Source organism: Lutjanus erythropterus, chromosome 23 (genome assembly GCF_056507025.1).
Source record: "Lutjanus erythropterus isolate fLutEry1 chromosome 23, fLutEry1.hap2, whole genome shotgun sequence".
Lineage (NCBI taxonomy): Eukaryota > Metazoa > Chordata > Actinopteri > Lutjaniformes > Lutjanidae > Lutjanus > Lutjanus erythropterus.
Genome location: NC_139339.1, coordinates 27,750,413 through 27,770,016, shown reverse-complemented (window position 1 = coordinate 27,770,016; position 19,604 = coordinate 27,750,413). Strand labels below are relative to the sequence as shown.

General features: G+C 39.5%; 1 protein-coding gene across 2 annotated transcripts in view; it reads right to left on the bottom strand.

Annotated features, from left to right (window-relative positions):
- Positions 1-545: 545 nt before the first annotated feature.
- gal3st4 (galactose-3-O-sulfotransferase 4) overlaps positions 546-19,604 on the bottom strand; it is a 43,268-nt gene continuing 24,209 nt past the window's right edge. For both annotated transcript variants that reach the window (XM_084712507.1, XM_084712506.1), the window contains exons 2-4: positions 17,474-17,590; positions 5,719-6,019; positions 546-2,284 (exon numbers count right to left, since the gene is read on the bottom strand). In XM_084712507.1, coding sequence (XP_084568633.1) covers positions 1,181-2,284; positions 5,719-6,019; positions 17,474-17,589 — 1,521 coding nt within the window. In that variant the 5' untranslated portion in view covers position 17,590 and the 3' untranslated portion in view covers positions 546-1,180. The remainder of the gene's footprint in view (positions 2,285-5,718; positions 6,020-17,473; positions 17,591-19,604) is intronic.

The following is a 19,604-nucleotide window of genomic DNA, read 5'->3' as shown; positions in this document are numbered from 1 at the left end:
CTGTTGCACAATTAAAAACTAATCTCAGTTTAGTAAATCTTTCATTGATGTAAAACTGTAATTAAATACTAAATAAGTTAAATTAGTACGCAGAGTGTTGCTTACCCACATTAAAATAAAAAGATACATCGGACTGCTGTCAGAAAAGTTTTAGTATAAAAGAGGGGGGAACCGTTAACTTTTCTGCTCTGTATTCCACAACAAAATGTTTGCTAGCTAGCCACAAATTTAATAGAACTGTATATTGTTTGCTAGCCAGTTAAAAAGTTACCAAAACCTTACACTGTTTGCTAGCTGGCTAGCAAACAGCAACAGCTGGCTAAAAGGTAAAAAAAGAAGCTACCTTGTTTGCTAACTAGCTAAGAAATGAGCAAGCTTAGTTAGCCTACTCATGGCTTTACAAACTTGCTCTAATTCCTCCTCTGAGGAAAAATTGTTAGCTGAATTTATAGAGCAACATGATGAAGCTTTTTAAAAAAAAAAAAAAAAAAATGGACACCAGCACAGTGAGGAAAAAAGACTGTGTACACAGAGACATTTCAAGCCCACCATTTTAGTTTTGATTAAGAAATAGAGACACTGGAAATGGGCTGAATGTTGTTAAATGGCCTGTATTTTTCAAAGACCACTAGTGATTTATCAGTTGCTTAGTTAGCTCAGTGGCTCAATGCATTGGTAACACATGAGAGGTAAAAACTGCAGCTGTTTGTACCTGTACATGGTGAAGGCTCAAATGTGTGCACCAAGATTAATATTAAAATCTGAACTTTTAAAAGTATTAATAAGAACAGGGAATACAACAGGCGTCCCTGTGTCTGCTGTCACATGACTGTGTGACCAGCAGAGGGACCTGGCAACACTTTCAGAGTGCTTCTCTTTATAAAAAAACTAAGTGGTCCTTTCACTTTCTGAGACAAAACATCCACCAACTCTCCTTCAACGTGTTACTGCAGCAATGAAAGCTTCCCAGGTGCTCAGAGGTCAAGGGTCAAGTCCACGAGAGTTACACTGACTAAAAGCAGTTCTTTAAGAAAACAAGCAAACGACCAAAAAGTGGAAGTGCAAATGAGGAGTGTTTCATTTTCTCTGGTGTAAACCACACTTGGCTCAGTTTTCAGTTTCATTTGTCCGTCTATTCAAGACCAAAGGTACCATATGGAGTGAGGAGACTTACCGCAGACTATCTCAACCTTCCTTTGTCTTGCCCCTGCATCAAAGTCTGGTTGCTCCTGATTAACCGGCTCCTGTCCCAGTCTCTCTCCCCCTCCTCCACTGTCCTCCCCCCAGCTTCTCCCCCCACCAGCCTCTCTCCTGTCCTGGGCAAGTCTGGTCTTAAGAAAGAGCCAGCAGCTGGTACCATGAGGCCTTGGCTCTGTTGCCCTGGCTGGGCTTGGACTGCTGGAGCCCGTGGGAACTGTTTAGCATCCAGCACGTCTTTGTACTGGATCTCAGGCCTGATCATCCTCAGACAGGCTGTCCTGGTGGCGTTGTCCAGCCCTGGCTGGAGCTCATAGCCAAGAATCTTGACTAATCCACTCTGGAAGGGCCGGATGTTTTTATCTCGGATCCGATGTGCCTCCACAGGCTTCCCGCCATCCCTGAGACAAACCCGTGCCAGTTCCTCCCGTCGCATCCTGAGAAGAGCTACCTCCTGCTCCATCTGGGGGTGACCAAACCTGTCGATTTCCTCCCAGAAGGTCTGGTTGAAGGCTTTGTACAAGTACCAGTCTAAGGCGTTCCACTGCCGTAGCTTCTCCCGCTGGTCCTCCGTCAGGGACAGGTTGGGCAGTGCCTTGGCTTGCGAACGTCCCCCTCTACCACCAACACCAGCCGCTGCTGCCGCCTTGCCAACCCAGCTCCCACTCAATCCCCCGATGCCACTGGGCTTCTGCTGCCGAGCGTTGAGGCTGAATGAGACGACTGCATCCAGTGGCCAGCAGAGGGCGTGTCTCAGCAGGATCATGGACTGGTCAAAGTACTCTGACACCAGAATCAGCTTGAAGGCCCGGCGGATCATGGCCTTGCCACGCTGAGCCAGCGCCAGGGAGAAATTAGCATTGTGGTCCAAGCCAAAGTCGAACCACAGCAGGTTGCGAGCATAGTGGTTGTTGCGGAGTCGAGGGTCATAGTATTTCCTTGGGTCGTCAGCAAATTCACCCAAACCTTTGGTTTTACGAAAGGCAGGAGCTACCTCTTTGTAATAAGCAAAGGAGGACTCAGCAAGAGCGACTGGGTCCCTAATGATGGAAAAATAGAAAGTGTCTGCAGGCATCACCTTCTCCACCTACAAAACAGAGGAGGGAAACATATCAATACAAACATGGAAAGTTAATGTGAAGTCATTTAAGAAGAAAACCATTGAGGTGCTTTCAGAGAACAAGACATGTCCTCCTTTAAACGCAAACCAGATGGCAGCCATTGCACAGAGTTCCATTTTTTGCGTGCCTCTGTGGATAACTGCGTGGCAACTCCATGTGTTTCCACCATAGGGACCAAGGTCTAAATGAAGTTCCTGGGACATTATTTTACCCTCAAAAAGTCCCTGCTTGAGGGCTAGCACCTCTCAAAATTTCAGGAACTCCGGGGGCGGGGCTTGCAATGCTGAACATCTGTGACTGTTCGAGTACTTGGAGCATTTTCTTTCAGCTGTCATTTTTAAGAATCTGAATCTGCAAACCAGTTTCTTTCCCCAAAATAACGATGCCTGTCCACTGCTTTTTATGGTGTCATTGCTCTTCAGCTACACAATGAAATATGGGCAGTGGATAGCAGCAACCTATGGTGTAATATACAGAACTTTGGTGGTGCAGTCCTGCAGCCATGTTGGCAACGATTTGCCAACTGAAAGCATCTTAACTTGTAAGTTAAATGTCTAAATGTAAAATGTATTGTCAAAATTGTAACCTACCTATGAAATAAAAGTATGTACACACTCATATGCAAAGTTCAAATGAGTGGACCATCTTGTTTTCCTGAGGGTTTTTCCTTATTCAGAGACTCACTGTTGGCTGCAGAGATGTTTGACAGAGTGTAGAAGCTGAAATAGTCTATCACTGGGGTGGTGCGGATCCTTTATAATATACCAGCTCTGATTCTGCTCTTTCTCCTGCAGGGTGGGGATTGAAGATCCAATGGAATGCTCGACTGAGCGCACCAATCTCTGTAAGGCTCTATATGGTCCTGAACAGAGCAGGACAATATACAGCAGGCCCGTGGGCCAAAGCCAGCCCTTTAATGACCTCAGTCCAGTCCTGTGATCATTTATAAAATAACCTGCTAACATTCTAAGTATATGGGTGTTTATTGAAAGAGAGAACTAGACTTCTGCACCTCCACTTGGCTCTGTTTTCAACATGTAGAGAATCTGGCCTATGACGGTAGACTTAAACTAAGTCCTGCCGACTCCTTTATTGGTAAGAGGGGAGCTCTGAGTGAATGTTTCAAACTTTTGGGATTAAAAAGAGGATTTATTTTCACTCCTGCATTTCAACCCTATGCAGCAGCGACCCACGAAGAAATAGTGGACCTGTGGACAGACCAGAGGAGAGCTCAGCATTTGTTTTTTTTAAACTTTTGGGATTAAAAAGTGGATTTAGTTTTACTCCTGCCTCTCAGCCCCTCTGCAGCAGTGACCACAGAGAACTGGTGGACCAGCCAGACGAGAGCTCAGCATTTTAAACTCTTAGGATTAAAAAGTGAATTTATCCTCACATTAATTTGAAAACCTCCTCATCTGGTAGGAGGGGCTTGGGACAGAGAAACAAAACCTAACTCAGATGAGAGTCAACAATCAATCCTTTTTAGGCTTTTCTACCTACTGCAGCTTTAAGTGCAACATTGTTATTATTAAGACAACAAGCCACTTCAATCTAGGATGACAAAGGTACATTGTTCTTCCCTGTACTTTTGTACATAATGTTTCTTTTCCAACGGTGCCAACTAATAAAGATGACAAGAAAATAAAAAGCCTTATTGTTTTACATATTTCCTAACTAACTTCATAATTTCCTAATTTCCTCCTTCTACAGCACCTCTTGAATCTAACTGATTAATGTTTACAGAGACCCAATAGTTCTCACCATGAGTAATATTGAGTCTACAATACCTGCATTTCTTTGAATTAATGGCTGATGCCAATGCTGATATTTAGAAAGCAACAAAACAAAGAATTATTCCATTATTCCAGTCACATTACAATCTAATAAACATGATTATCTTAGCCAGTAACATGTTGTTTTAGATGGAAATTTTAATTATTAAGTGATTTTTTTTTTTTTAAATTACATATTAACCAGGAACGAAAAAAATAATAATGGAACATCTCTAATTCTAAGGTAACTTAACACAATTCTAAAGGAAATGAATGTAAACATACTTACTGTTCCTTTAAGACTGCACATGGAAGACTAATATATTTTGACTTTTTATTTTAATGGTAAAAATGTTTTCCTACATTGTTTTACACATTTAAAGTGAATGTTTGTTACTGCAAAGTGTCAGCTATAAATAGAATCATAATATCATTCAATTCTTTAATGCTGTGCTTGACAATACTCAGTGGTAAAACTGCTGGCCTGCGTCAAAACCCATCATTGAACTACTTTAGTGACCAGATATGTCTGTTATTGGATTACTCTGGCCTGCACAGGGTCAAGACTGGATTATCAGAGAAACTAAAAGACCCCATAAATCCCAGCTTCACTGTATGTCAGATGGTTTTGGTAAGGTAAAACACTGCTGGAGTTTCACAGGAAAACGGTGTTTCAGAATCTCCCAAACAATGGAAGTGAATGGTGACCAGTCTTTAAATGAAAAAAAAAAAAACAAAACAAAACAATAAAAACATAAAATGTCTCCATACTGCTCGTCTGGTGCAGTCCAAGTCTTCTAAAGTCCCATCATGCCAAGTTGACTTAAAAAATGTTATTTACATGTTTTTAGCCTGAATATTCACTGTAGATCCTTAGCTTGGAGCCACATTCATGTGCACACTGTCTAAACTGGGTGTGTGTGGTGTGACGGTGTGCAAACAGTGTGTCAGGACTTTAGGAGACTTGGATTACACCAGATAAGCAACATGGAGGCATTTTATGACTTTTTTTTCAGTTGTTTTTTACATTTGAAAACTGGTCACCATTCACCTCCATTGTTAGGGAGATTCTACAACATTGTTATCCAGCAGTATTTTGTGGACTAACAAAATAAACCCAACCCTCTATCTGCATGAGGGTGATAAGATAATGACTGAATTTTCATTTTGGGGTAAACTATCCCTTTAAAACTGCACCACACCATAACCCCATCCAGGATTTGAGTGTCTCAGGACAACTTAATCTTTTTCTTGATTATTTCAATGTTAAAATAACCTTCCTGCTATGTAGGACTGCACAATTACAATGAAACTGTAATATGGCCAAGTGCAATATCCAAATTGCAGAACATGAAAATTGTGATGCACAACTGATCATTTCCACCTATCCTATTTCATATCGCAATTTCAGTCAGAATAATTGCAATATGACTTTGTTAGCAAATCATGCAGCCCTACTGCTCTGTTACACTGCTGACGTAAAAATGGTGGACTGTTAACAAAGATGGCAGATTATAATCCCTGCTGTGCAAACACTCACCAAGTAAATCCAATTAACTCCTTCTTCACTTTATAGTACAATGTTTCTATATCATTACACAATATGATCATCATGGGTAATAACTCACCTCCGGCTTGTTGAACCTCATGTGATTGCCCATGATGTGAAACTCCACGGCTCTGGGACCTCGGTAACCTTTGACCCTGTGAGCATTGAAGGGCAGCGGGTAGCCCAGCTGGTAGCCCAGTGGCAGGGCAAAGCGGAGGTTGCGCTCTTCTCCGAAGCGGTAAAGCATATTGAGCACGGTGCTGCTGGCTGTCTTGTGGGTCTTGAGGAACATGATGTGGGTGTGGGGCTGACAGGAGCCCAGAGATGGACCTTGAGCATCAGGCGATGAGAAGATGGAGCGAGCAGCTGGCTGGACACTGCTGGAGGATGGGGAAAGACAAAATGTTCTCAGAGAAAAAAGTTCCACCGAACACTACCTGCTCAGCACCAGTACATATGGACCACGTTTCTATTTTTCAAGTCTTCTCTGTAACAACTATTTTCATCATTGATTAATCGGATGATCATTGTCTCAAATAAAAGTGTAGTTGTTTGGTTCATAAAATGTCAGAAAATTATGAAAAAGCTCAAGATGACGTCCTCAAATGTCTTCCTTTGTCCACAACTCAAAAATATTAACTTTACGGTCAGAGAAGAGTAAAGAAACCAGAAAATATTCACATTAAAGAAGCTGAAATCTGACAATTTTGACTTTTTTTAATTAAAAAATGACTCAAATAATTAGTCAATTATAAAATTATATTCCAATTAATTTAATATTCAATTAACAAGAGAGTAATCATTGCAGTTAAGTGTGTTTAATGTTCATTGTAGGCTTGGGCAGTATCAAAGTATTACAGTGTACCAGGGAATTTAGAAATCCAAAAGGTCTATATTCCAATACAATCATCATGAATTAAGTGAAAAACTGAAGTTGCAGCTGTTTTTTTATTGACGGAAAATAAAAACAGAAAATAAAATATTAAAATATAAAGTGAAATTAATTTTGTACTACTAAATTCATAAATTATGAATACTTCATTTATTAATAAGGAACTTAACCAATAGCAGCATTATTTTTTGAGGCAGAAAAAAAATAATTGGCTTGTCATTTCTGCTCTATAGCCGAGGTCAAATATGAACATCAATTATTTTATAATCTTTATTAAATGTCACTTTATTTTGGAAGGCTGGTAAGAACCTCAAGGGTAGAATTTAAGATGTGATGTTAACAAACATACATGTATATATGTATGTATATGTATATTTTTTTTCCTCTCTTTTTCTCTTTCTTCTTTTTCTTTCTATATAATAATGAAATTATATTTAATTTAATTTTCTTACTTTGTTACCTAGATTGTTGGGCCTGTTTTGACGTACTGCTTGTGATGACGTACGTTGTGTGTTTGTGTTTACTTGAATGTATTTGTTTTACTGTCTGTGTGATTCTGGTGTTATGTTTCTCTTTTTGGTGTTGTTCTTTTGTGTTTATTGTTTTCTGTGTCCGTTGGTGAGTTATTTCTGTTTTTGTTACTAAATAAATAAATGTTTTAAAAAAAGTGCATTCCATTCATTTCACCTCCCTCTCTTCATGGAGCACAGGGACTCTACAAATCATTTAACTCCTCCTCTATCCTCCAAACATCTGGCCCCAAGGGCCCTGAGGGAGGTTCAGGTTGCAGTCCCACATTTCTGTGGTGTGGTCACAGAATAACAACTGGCTTCTAGCTGACCTCAGCACTGTACACTGTAAAAACAAACAGTTGAGACGACTTCACATTTGAAGGCAACACACTGTGATAGATTTTTGAGTTTTCAGCCCAACTCAAGAATCTTAAGTTTTGTTTTGTTTTTCTTTTGCTGACCTATAATCTTGAGTTGAGATAATTTAGTTCTCTTCTTCAGATAATCTTGAATCTTTGAGTTTTAGAAACTAAAAAAAAAAAGAAAATTAGTCACAGTTAGCTGTGAACATTATTTGTCTTTATTTTTTAATGCCTAAAAAATTGATTGATAATTGAAAGTACAACATACACAAAAGATCAGTAGTTGGTAAAAGTTTTTCATGACTTAAGAATTTGAGTTGGGCTCAGTACTCTAAAATCTATTGCAGTATGTTTTCTTAACTTTTTCATTTTTATACGGTAGTGCTGGGTAGCCTTAAAGTGATACTAATATTTATTCAATACCACTTTTTCTACTGCCTTTGATACACATCATATGATTGGAAGCATTCGTATGTAGACTTTATAACATTTAAGTGGCATTTCAGCACACTGAACTCTGCAACTCTACACCTTCCAATCATGCGTTGCATTAAATCAAAAAAGGCTTGCAGTTACTGTCTTTGAGCAAAAACCATGTACAACAGGAGTGATTTTTTTCTAGGACCTATTTTTCAATTGAAAAGATTGTGACAGGATTAATTCATATATTTTCTTTTTTTTCTTGGCATTTTATGGACCAGACAACCAATTGATTTGAATAGATAAATATTGCCAGATCAACATTTTACACCATTTTTTACCAACAGCTGACCGATCAATTGTGAATACAATGGACAGATTAATCAGTAATAATTTATTTACAGCCCTGATCATGATACATGTCATTGCAAACATATAGCAGTCAGAAAATCCAGTCATTAAATCTAAAAGAACTGCTGCTTGTCACTCACTGTAAAAAATGAACAAATACATAGAGAATGAATGCCACAGAGCATGACTTCACCATCTTGGGGAAAGAAATGGCAGCTGGGAAGCAGCACAGCCTAGATTCAGGGTTAACAAATCATGTGGTATCGGATCGGTGCATATGGCGATACTGTTGCCAGCATTTTAGGCAGTATCAGAGGTAAATACAAACATCGGAATCAGTATCAGAGTAAGATCAGTCTGCCAGGTCCTCCGGGATTTTGCAGGCTTTTTTGGGGATTGTTGTGGCCTAAAATGCCCGATTTCACAACAGCTTTCCTGAAAAATTGCGATGCACATTGTGATGTTTTTAGGTGTTTTTGCCATGAGGTTGCGGGAGCATGTGAAAAAAAAATGTTTTGTAACTTTACCTAAAAGGCTTGAGATTGCAAAGAAAGTGTGCATAGCATTGACAAATGTCAGTAACAATGACAAACCTTGTGTTCTTTTCAGTACCTTTGACAAAATAAAAAAAAAGTAAAAATACAAAAAATTGAGTATATTTTTCTGATGCATGGAGAGAAGATATTCACAATTTCCTTGTACCTGAGTATAATGACAATGAAGACCTTTCTGATTCTGATTGAAGGACAAAATTACGAGGTTGTGCAGAATTCACAGGGATTGTTTGAATTTGTGTTAACTGTTTCTATCACAACATAGTAACTTTGTTGAAGGGACTGATGTACAGAGGGAGCAGGTCCTCCTCCCTGGAGGCCGCCATGTTGCAACAACATGTTCCTACAGTAGCCCAGAAGAGACAAACCATACGCTGGCTCTAGTTATGTCCTTTTTCGCGTTTTGACGGGTTTTGCGTCCACCATAGCTTCTCCTACATGTTTGGAAGAGGAGGCGAGGTTCTGCAATCTGCAAGCTCGCCACTAAATCCTACAAACTGCTCCTTTAAAATTCAAAATGAGGAACATTATGACCAAAGAATATGTCAACAAAGCAATGAATGTGACATCTGATGTCTTTTTTCTATATTTAACAGGTTTCTATAATTTACTAGGGCTGAATGATTTTTAAAAAATATCTAATTGTGTTTATTTTGAGTGAAGAACATGTTAAAAATGACTAAGGTGTGATTTTTTTTTTTTTTTTTTGCAGGAGTTTGTACCTAATGAAGATGTTTTTTGAAGTCAGTAGAATCTGATGTGCAGGACAGGACCTGCGCCTCCTACGATTTGAAAATCACAGGTTGATACCCAGCCCTTATTCTGTGTGTGTGTGTGAATCAGTCATGAGAAGGTGTGTCTCTGCAGCCTGATACACTGAGTGAACTTTTCTCTCACAGCTGTGTCGACACTGAGAGGAGAACACAGTAAAGCTGTCAGTCTGAAGGCCCTGTGGGCTGCACAGACCTACACACTGCATTCTTCAACACAACACTAGAACTTGTTACGCTCTTGATCAAGTTAAACATTCAAAATAAATGCTGACAGAAGCTTACAGAGTTACTAGACAGACTTTCTATGAGCAATCATGCACCTGAGCCGTCCTCTCTTTATCCTGCAGAGCTCTCAGAGGCTTGATAAGTGTCAAGTCTTCCTCTCAGCCGACACAGACCAACAGGTCTGAGCTGTTTCACAAAGATAGGCTCTGACTGTGACTGAGACAGTCAGACTTAAAGTTAGGTGTCTAAATTCATTCGTTGCACAAAGCAGTTTAGTTCTTGTCTTATTTCTTCTTCTTCATCTCAAGTAGGACTGTGGCACAATGAATTCTGGGTAAATTAAGACCTTTTCCAAAATCAAAAAATGGTTGACCAAGTGACCACATCCAAGCACTCAGCTCCGCATCTTCTGGAGGATTTTCTTGGAAAGTTTAGCAAAGATTGTAACAATACATGTTTTTCTCCTTTTGGTTGTTAGGATCTACTGATCAGTTGATGGCTCTGACTGTTACCATGGTAACGGGGTAAAGGTTTTTTTTGCTAAGTCTGTCTTTATTATTCTGAAATGGTCTAATGTGCAATAGAATGATTTATGAGCAAAATTAAGACTAGTCTAACACTACAATATCTTTGTGAAACTGGCCCCAGGGTGGAACGCAAATTCAGAAAGTATGAACTGGGGCCCAGAGTGCAGGTGTGTGTGTGTGTGTGTGTGTGTGTGTGTGCAATCACCATCATATACCAAGGAGAAAAAAAATGACTAAATGTTGTATCTCACTGACAATCATCAAATCATCTTATCAATAATGAGAACATGAGGAGTTGGTCATGTGAGGGTTAAAAAGACATCTATCTATTAAATCTTCTTTTTTTCTTTCTTTTTAAACACCAAGTTGGTTTTATCACAGCAATCAGAAATATCTGAGACGAGACATAATTATGACTTAGATGTTGGTGTGAATAGTGTTTACAAGCTGGAAACATAGACAATCCAGTGACGTACCGGAAGTTAACAAGCCACCATTACTGCGGTGGCGTCTCCTTACAGTATGAGCGCTAATGAATGTGAGCCGTCATAAGAAGTTTACAATTTTCTACTTTACCACTCACTTTTTATGTAATGTTACTTTTGACAACAACGTCTAAGAAGTTGGGGCTTCAAACTTGAACTTTGGAGAAAAAAAAAGTAAAATATGCAAACTTTGACTTGATGAAGAGAGCTGCTGTATAATTCCCTCTCCCTCATGAACAGTCCAAGTTTTCACTATAATTCCCTCGAAGCACAGGCAGACACAAGTGGCTTTCTTACTACTAGTTTATTTGGTCCCATTGTTCCCAAATCCACCATGAAAACTAAAGACATTATGCTGTGTGAGAGCAGAGACTCTACAGAGATTCACTGAGTCTACAGAGGACCACCATGTCAGAGGGGATCAAAATATTAACAAAAAGGAATTTACACAATACTTCATCACTTAAATGTGGCGGAGGTGGTCATTTTTTTCTCTAATAACACTAATATCATCATCCTTGAAGGAACCTTCATCAGTTACTGAGGGCCACTGTTTAACATCAATCCAATTATCCATCCGTTGCTGTTAGCAAGCAACAGCAGACACGGTGTCTAGGAGGGAACCCCAGATCTGCAAGATGTGAAAATTCTGACTGAAACCATGAAAAATCTCACAGGAGTCTTGTAAATTTGGGGTTCCCTTCCAGATATTGGTTGACACCAACAGTGATGGATATGACATGCCACAAGATAGCGGTTTACACAAAGCGGTCACCGGATTCATCTTTATTAACTCAAATATGATAGAAGTATCTCAACAGTGTACTCAAATGTGCCTAATCTTACAAACTACAAGAGAAACCTCAATAAAACCATGTTTGCCATCAAGGAGTTCATGTCAACATTTCTGACCCGGAAACGTGTTTTTGAGCTCCTGAGGCTGAAACAGCTTAATGTAACTGAACAATCTAAAACAGAAGCTTCATGCCGTCAAGAAGTTCTTATTTCCAACATGTTTGGCTCAGAAACCTAGAAACTGTTTCTGACCTTCTCTGCTTGAAATTTAACCAAATTCAGTCAAATGGGTACAAACATTCTGTTGGAACTTAAAAAGTACAATGGAAAATTCAATAAAACCATGTTTTGCCATCTTGTTTCCAACATTTCTGTCTTGGAAATGTGTGTTTTTGCGCTCCTGAGGCTGAAAAACAACTTAATGTAACTTAACAACTTTAAAGGGCCACAGTGTGTCAAACTGCTTCAGAATACTCAAATATGCAAAATCTTACAAACTATAACAGAAGCTCTGATAAAACCATTTTTGCCACTAAGAAGATTGTGTTTCCATCATTTAAAACATAAGACAGAGTGAGGATTTGTTCTCCTTGGAACAAGTTGCCTAAAGGCATCGCAACATGTGTTGCAATTTTTGGCAAAAGCTGCTGTGAAATCAGGCATTTAGGGGCACAACAATCCCAAAAAAGGCCCACGAAATCCTGGAGGGACTGAGAGACTGGCTCTTACACTTGACTGTGCTCAGACAAGCTGACAGGTGGCAACACCCCAGCAGGACAAGGGGAGGACAACTCTGTGTACATCGAGGTTTCTCAGACATCGAACTTTTTATATGAAGATGTCGACCATACTGTCACCATAGCAACACTTGTTGCTGCTCTTTACATTCAACCTGATGCAAATTCAAAAGAAGAAAGAAGAAATAATTATTTCCTGGGTGCATTTCCTGGTTACATATACACATATAAATAGCTGGATATGTTGTTTTTGGTTTTATTTTATTTTATTTTATATTTTATGCTATTCTATTCTTATATGTTATGCAGGCAGCATGGAGGAAATACAACTCTATTTTCCTTGTATAAACCTGTGTTATGTAATGATAAAAAAAGATGTTGATGTCTTATTACCACTGTTGTTACCATCACTGTTACTTTAAATATTTATGGGAAACTCAAAGTGGAGATAACAGTTATGAACAGTTATATGAACATAATCACTGAAGCTGATGTTGCCACATTTCTAAGTGTGTTTGGTGAAGTGTCCTATGAATAAGGGCAGTAGGAACATATTTGGCTCCTGTATCACTCTCTGTGTGGTTCTTGTGGTTTCCTCACTCACATGAGGACAGACAGCTGCAAGTTGAGAAACAGTCAGCTCAGACTGCTGTGGTTAATCGCTGTGCACAGACACAGACGCAGCAGTCGCTTCCGTCTGCTTTGTTCTAGTTTTGAGGTGAATGGTAGATTTAGAGACAAACCAGTAAAAGAACTGTTTGTGTCGCAAATGCAACACAAAATTTAGTGTGCAAACATGCTCACCCTCCAGTGGTAACCAATCAAACTGAACTGAACACACCTTAAAGCTACAGTAGACAACATTGTTTTGGCATCTCTGAGAAATAATTTCATAATAACCTTTCAGCATCAAGTGGCCTGAGACAGAACTAGACTTCTGCACCTCCTCCTGGCTCTGTTTTTAGCATTTAGAGAATCTGGCCCATGACACTAGACTGATTAAAAACATTTCTGTTTATTTAAGAATTGATCCCAAAGTAGTTACATTAATCATGCACTTTTTATTAAACATGACCTGACCAACACACTAAAATGAGTGAAATCTTGCGCTACAAGATCTCATGCCAAAGGCTGATCACGTGAGACTAACAGGGTTAAAACTGCAGGCTGAAAAGACATATATCAAAAGATCAATTTTGGGCTTTTATGGATCGATATCGGACCAAAGGAAAATCGATTTGAGTCAATTAATCTTTTTTTTTACCCAGCCCTACAATTTACAACATTAATTCTCTGAGAATCTCTTTCATATCCAAGCAAAATTGGTAATTAAATATCCCTAACCTGATCGATATCGAGATCGACAGCAAGGTCACAGGTGTATCAGTGATTTCTGCATTCCATTTAAGGGAGGTCCTTCTCTTGTACATGCTGACTCACGTTCACTGTTACTAGGATGCTTATTGGAACTGAGCCGTTATTCCTGTTAATGAGTAAACTGGAGTTTTTCCTGCTCTGACAAGTCTGACACAGACAGACTGACAGCTGTGATGTCACTGCAGGTAAACACCTGCTGTCATCACTGATTGGTGCCAGGCCAGAGTTTTGATAAAGATAAAGATAAAGAACACTGTTAGCTCTGTGTGATTCAGTGATGATTTATCCTCTGAGGGCTCAGTCATACCTGCTTTTCTATCAGCAACGTTTTGCTCTGAAATGGCTTCAGTGGAATCACCACTCTAACCGGATTCAGTCACACAACGGGTTAAATTGTAATGACCTTTGTCATGCAAAGTGCAAACCATCTTGATGGTGCAAATCTTTTAGGGAACAGAGAGCTGGAGGACAAAAAAATTTCAGTTCTTTTAGAACCAGAAAAACTTTCTCCATTACATTGTTTGTCCACCAAAGACAACATGTGGACTGTAAAATAGTGCAGTTGAGCCCTCATTCCTCCTGTCCTGTTTCCTGTACTTAGATATGTGCTAGGCTCATATATGTTAGAAAAGAAAACCAAATTTTAAAGGTGGTTCAAAGGCGTTGCTCAGGACTTGCAAAGGTGATATAAATTCACATCTTAAGCTAGCTAATGTTAGTAAAGTGCTAGCAAGCTAGTTAGTTAGTATTGTAATTAGCTAAAATTAGCTGACTAGTTGGCTAGCATTTTGCTAACAGTAGCTAACTTAAGATGTCAGTGGTCTGCAACATTTAAAATCTGCCATACTTACTTCAGTGTTCCTGTCAGTTTCTGTAGCTAGATAGATTGTAGCACAGCACCATGCTACCTTCAGGAGAATGGGACATCTGAGAATCATCCATTAAAAAAACATGATTCACTGTGTCAACTCAAAGAATTGATGCTCTCTTCCTTGCGTTGCCCTTCCTTGCAAAATTAAGAGTCTGTTCCTCTTGAAAGCCTTAATTTCTCACAACAATAAACAGTGAACACTGTGTTATCACTGTGGTTAATTTACAAGAGAGATATTGCGGGGTTGGATTTCTAGTGAAAGCAACCAAGCATCCAACAGACACACACCGTATCATGGCTTTCTAATAGCGCTAGCTAGAAACTAATATTTAGAGACAAATTAACATCTCACAGAGCAGAGCAGCTCCTGCTTTCTGCTGTGATATAAATATTCAAGCTAACATAGCGCCACCACCACAGGTTGCTAGTTTTTAATTTGCCAGAGCAACTCATAATGACAAATGCAAGCTAATTAGTTTTGCATAACATCTAATCAGTTTAAGCCCGTTCACCAAACCCTACCGGATAAACCTTAAAGTAACCCAACCGTGCTCATTAGCTAATCTGTTTCCACAGTCATTTGCATATTATCATATCAATTTAGTACCCAGTCTTGACAGTACAGCCTTTGTTCAGTTCTTCTATCTTGCTCGTCTCTTCCTAACCACAGTGACTACAGTACTGTATTCCCTGTCAGTCCCAGAGGCTTCTCCCGTTCTGTTGGCTGCTAATAACAGCTAAGTCTGCAGAAACTCTGACCCAGAGAAGAAGCCGAGTCACCAGACACAGAGAATATCAGACAGAGAAAACCACAAATCATTTCCTCTCTAACATATGATCCGGTTTCAGTTAGAGTCATTAAGATATGTTTTTGCACAATAAAATCATCAGTGAGGCTAACATTAGCTGCTAAACCAGTCTTGCACATAATCTACTCTCACAGATAGGTCTTTCCCCAGAATGAATCAATTCTAACCAAATTGGCTTGTAAATACAATATTTTGGGAAAATGGAACAAGCTGGCGCACACTGAAGACACACTGGAGTACCATACTGTTGCTAGCTAGCTTGCTAGCTAGCTAATTGGCTTGGGCCGTATTAAAGGTTTATATTCTGGAGATTTAATTTTTAATACCATTATCAATGATAGACATTAAAATGTAAAATGAAATGAACTTATTAAAACAGGAAACAGAAGAATTATTTGGAGGTAGAAAAGAAATAATTGGCTGGTCATTTCTGCTCTATAGATATCCTAGCTAGTCAATTAATGACTAGTTTTGGAGTCATGAAAATACTACCACATATAACCACCCATCTGCAAAATCAGTTAATTAGCTACATGATTTTATTCAATTGACCCTTCTGACCCTCCTTAGTTACTGTTGCTAAGCCTGCCAAACTTTCCATTCTTGCACTGCATTTATACGGTTTACAGTGATAACAGTGGCAGATTTAACATCGAAATTGGGAGCAACTGTTGAAACATGAGGCTTTTGAATCTTTAGAGATGTAAACAAAAGCAGATTCTAATTTCTAGCTGATGACGGTGGATTTTGTCGGCTAAAATTATGACTCACAAGCAGATTTTATAAGTGTGGCTGGCTGATGTAAGCTAATGCTAACTCTTCAGTCAGCTGAGAAGTCTCCAGCTGATGTTCTGTTGTTTCCATCTGACACGTTTTAAAACAAGAACCCTGTCACAGTGTTTAGTTAGCTAGCAGCTGCATAGATGATATAATGTTAATGCTAAAAGACTGAGGCTAAAGCTAGCTTATATCTCAGCAAACACTGATTGGATGGTGAAATATGGCAGGTACATCTAGATGATAGATGACAGAAATACACTCATTAACGTGGGAAAAGGAAGCACACGGACCAGGTCGGTGCAGCGGACTTTGAGACAGGTCACCCAGCCAAACCAGCCGGACCGCGACCGTGGAAGACAGCCGGGATAAAAGCTAAGCTAGCTCGCCTCGGACATGAGACAGCGAGCCAGAATGAGATGCATCATCGTCGACCCACTTTGATTCTGCATCAGCCCACATCCTCCTCCTCAAACCCTCACAGAACAAATGCAGATGCAGTGGGATCTAACAAGTTTTACTGGAGCTAAAGTTACTGCAGATAGTAAGCTAGTGTTAGTTAGCCGGACATGCTAACATTTGCACCTTATGTTAGAGCAGATGAAGACAGAGTTTAATCCATTCCCAACATGTGTGCTCTCATGTTTCAGGTTTTTGAGACACTACAAAAAAAGACGTCACCATCCCCAATCATGAAACGCCGGGTATCGCTCTTCTCAGAGCCTCCTGCACAACTTCAACGTGGAGATAAATGCAAAGCTTGACAGCTCTAGCTCTAGCTAGGGTTGCTAATCTTGGACAGTTGCTGTTTGGAGGTGGGGCTTGATGTGTTGCTATATGCTGCAGCAAAGTGCCATTATTTCCTATTTTTTTCATAATTCTATGGGTCAGAAGTATTTAAACCCCACAAGATTTTTCTAAATGGCAAAAATTCTTATTATGACTAGGATAAACAATGTCATACATGCTACAATGACTGCTTTTACCAGTGGCTCAGTTTTTATGTTGCTGTTATTTATTCTTCACATAAATACAGTTATATACTGCATACTCTGGTGAAATGTCAGCCAATAAAAGTTGATTGACAGGTGGATGTCATGATATTATTGGTTGAAATTGGTTCATTTTAGCTCATGTGCGTATGCGTCCTTTTTTTTCCACAGGAAGGATCATTAAATCAAATTATATCAAGAAGACATATTTGAATTTTGATCTAAAAATCCAAAGATATAAAGATGTAGTAGATTTTTATTTTAATTTTTTGGCAAAATATGGTTAAATAGGTGTACAATGGTTGTAAAGCTAATTCCAAGAGTAGAATTCAAATCAAATAAAAACACAAAGAATGAATGAATGAAATGAGATACCTCTTGTTGAAGATGACCCCCAGCAGCTGGCCAGCAAAGGCGAGGGCCACGAAGAGCAGTAGCGCCTTCCACATCCAAACTGGACCCAAGCGACCACACACCAGCCATCGCAACATCCTGAGAGGAGAGGGGGAGGACAGGATAGACGGACGGACAGACAGATGGATAGATGGATGGATGGATGGATGGATGGATGGATGGATGGATGGATGGATGATGGTTGGATGGATGGATGGATGGATGGAGGTGTGAGAAGGCAGGCAGATACAAAGACAGAAATGAAGAGGAAAATGGTGGGTCAGAGAAAAGAGAAGGGAGTGGAGGATGAGGGATGAAGGGCCAAAGGGATGGATGGATGGATGATGTTATGAGGGGGAGCGAGATGATGTCACATAACAACAGAAGAGAGGAGAGAGGGTGGTGGAGGCAGGGATAAAAAGAGGGATAGAAAGAGGGAGAGATTTGGATGAGTCATAAAACAAACATGACTAAGGCATCATCATCATCATCATCATCATCATCATCATCATCATCATCATCATCATCAGAGGGAGGAAAGCAGCCTGAAAACATGCAGACAACAGGACCTGCTGCAGTCCTTACATACTGCATACCGTTCAGATTACAGTTTCTGATCAATATCTGTCCAATCAATATCTCTGCTGATAGGTATCGTGTTTTTTCCTTGTTATTGTTCAAAATCAACAGAAATAAAACAAACCAGGATGAAGCCTCAGAGGATGTTGGCCCCAAGATGATTTTTAAAACATCAACAGCGAGCTGGGATGTAATCAGGGATTTAGGGGCACCCTTGGGTGTCAGTGTAGACAGGGATTTAACATTATAGTTTATGATAGGTCCATATTTAACACACGTTATGTAAGTTGTGCTGCGAGGGGCGTCTCTCACATTACAACAAGAACAAAGGATGTAGTCTGAGGACAGGGAGCTGTTCAACAGCCACTGCAGAGGAGAATCTGACATGATTCAAATTATCTTCATGGACAAGGTGTTGTATCAACGTTTTATTTACGTTACATTTAGACACGATTGCTGTCTTCCTCTCTCATCGGTTGATTCCACCAAACACAGCATGTCTGCACCACGGTTCTGATCTGTCCTCCACACAGCTTCAAGCCCCACCAGCAGTGTTTCAGAGGCATTTCAGCAGCAGAGCGTTTTGCCTGCCTGATTATGTTTACTTGCTCAGATTTTGTTGATTAGGTCCTCTTTACTTGCTCTCTGTGCTTCTACCATGGATAAGCAGGCTATGTGGTTACAAAGTTTCTTTTCTGTGTGTCTTTATGATCGTGAGTCTGCACGGAGTCTTTTATTTTGAAAAAATTAAGCGGATTCTCCCTGCCTTTTCTTTGTTTGACCTATCTTTCAATCTGCTCTGTGATGATTGACGCAGCATCTGTCAAAAATAGACTTATTATTAGTATTTGAAGTGGAGCGGAGAGGAGAACTACTTCTGGGATGCGATCAGCTCACAGCTGTACCGCGATACAGCCACACAGGAAGTTAGCTATCTCTTTCTGACGCATCCCATGTTTTCCTGGAAGTTCTAACAACAAGGGACAAGTAGAACTGAGCAGTTCATCTAGATTTGATCAAAATCCCATTCTGGCCCAGTATTTATCAAAAGTGAAAGATGTCAACATACCATTTTAGAAAACATATTGTTAGGCCTGGGCGATACAGCTGAAAAACCACAAGAATGAAGTTTCATATCGGTTGATATTGTTAATATTTGATCATGTAGGCTGTGACTGACTTCATGTTATATACTCAAGAGGTAGAAGCACCTGAGGTGATAAAATGATTTCACAAAATATTAACGCAATGAGTTTTTTTTTTATAAATAATCATCATTAATGAGGTTAGAATGATCGAACAGCTAGAACAGCCTGATAAGTTCATTAAATGATCACTTTACTGTAATGCAGCCTTTAAAACCAGGACGACACTTATGACATATCATAATGCAACAATATCCTAAATCTATCATGATATCTAGTCTCATATCACGATACCTTATAATATCGATATATTGCCCAGGCCCATATATTGTCAGGCTGCAGAGATTTCCCAAGTCAACACAACAGATTCTACAGAAGAGTGGCAGGAT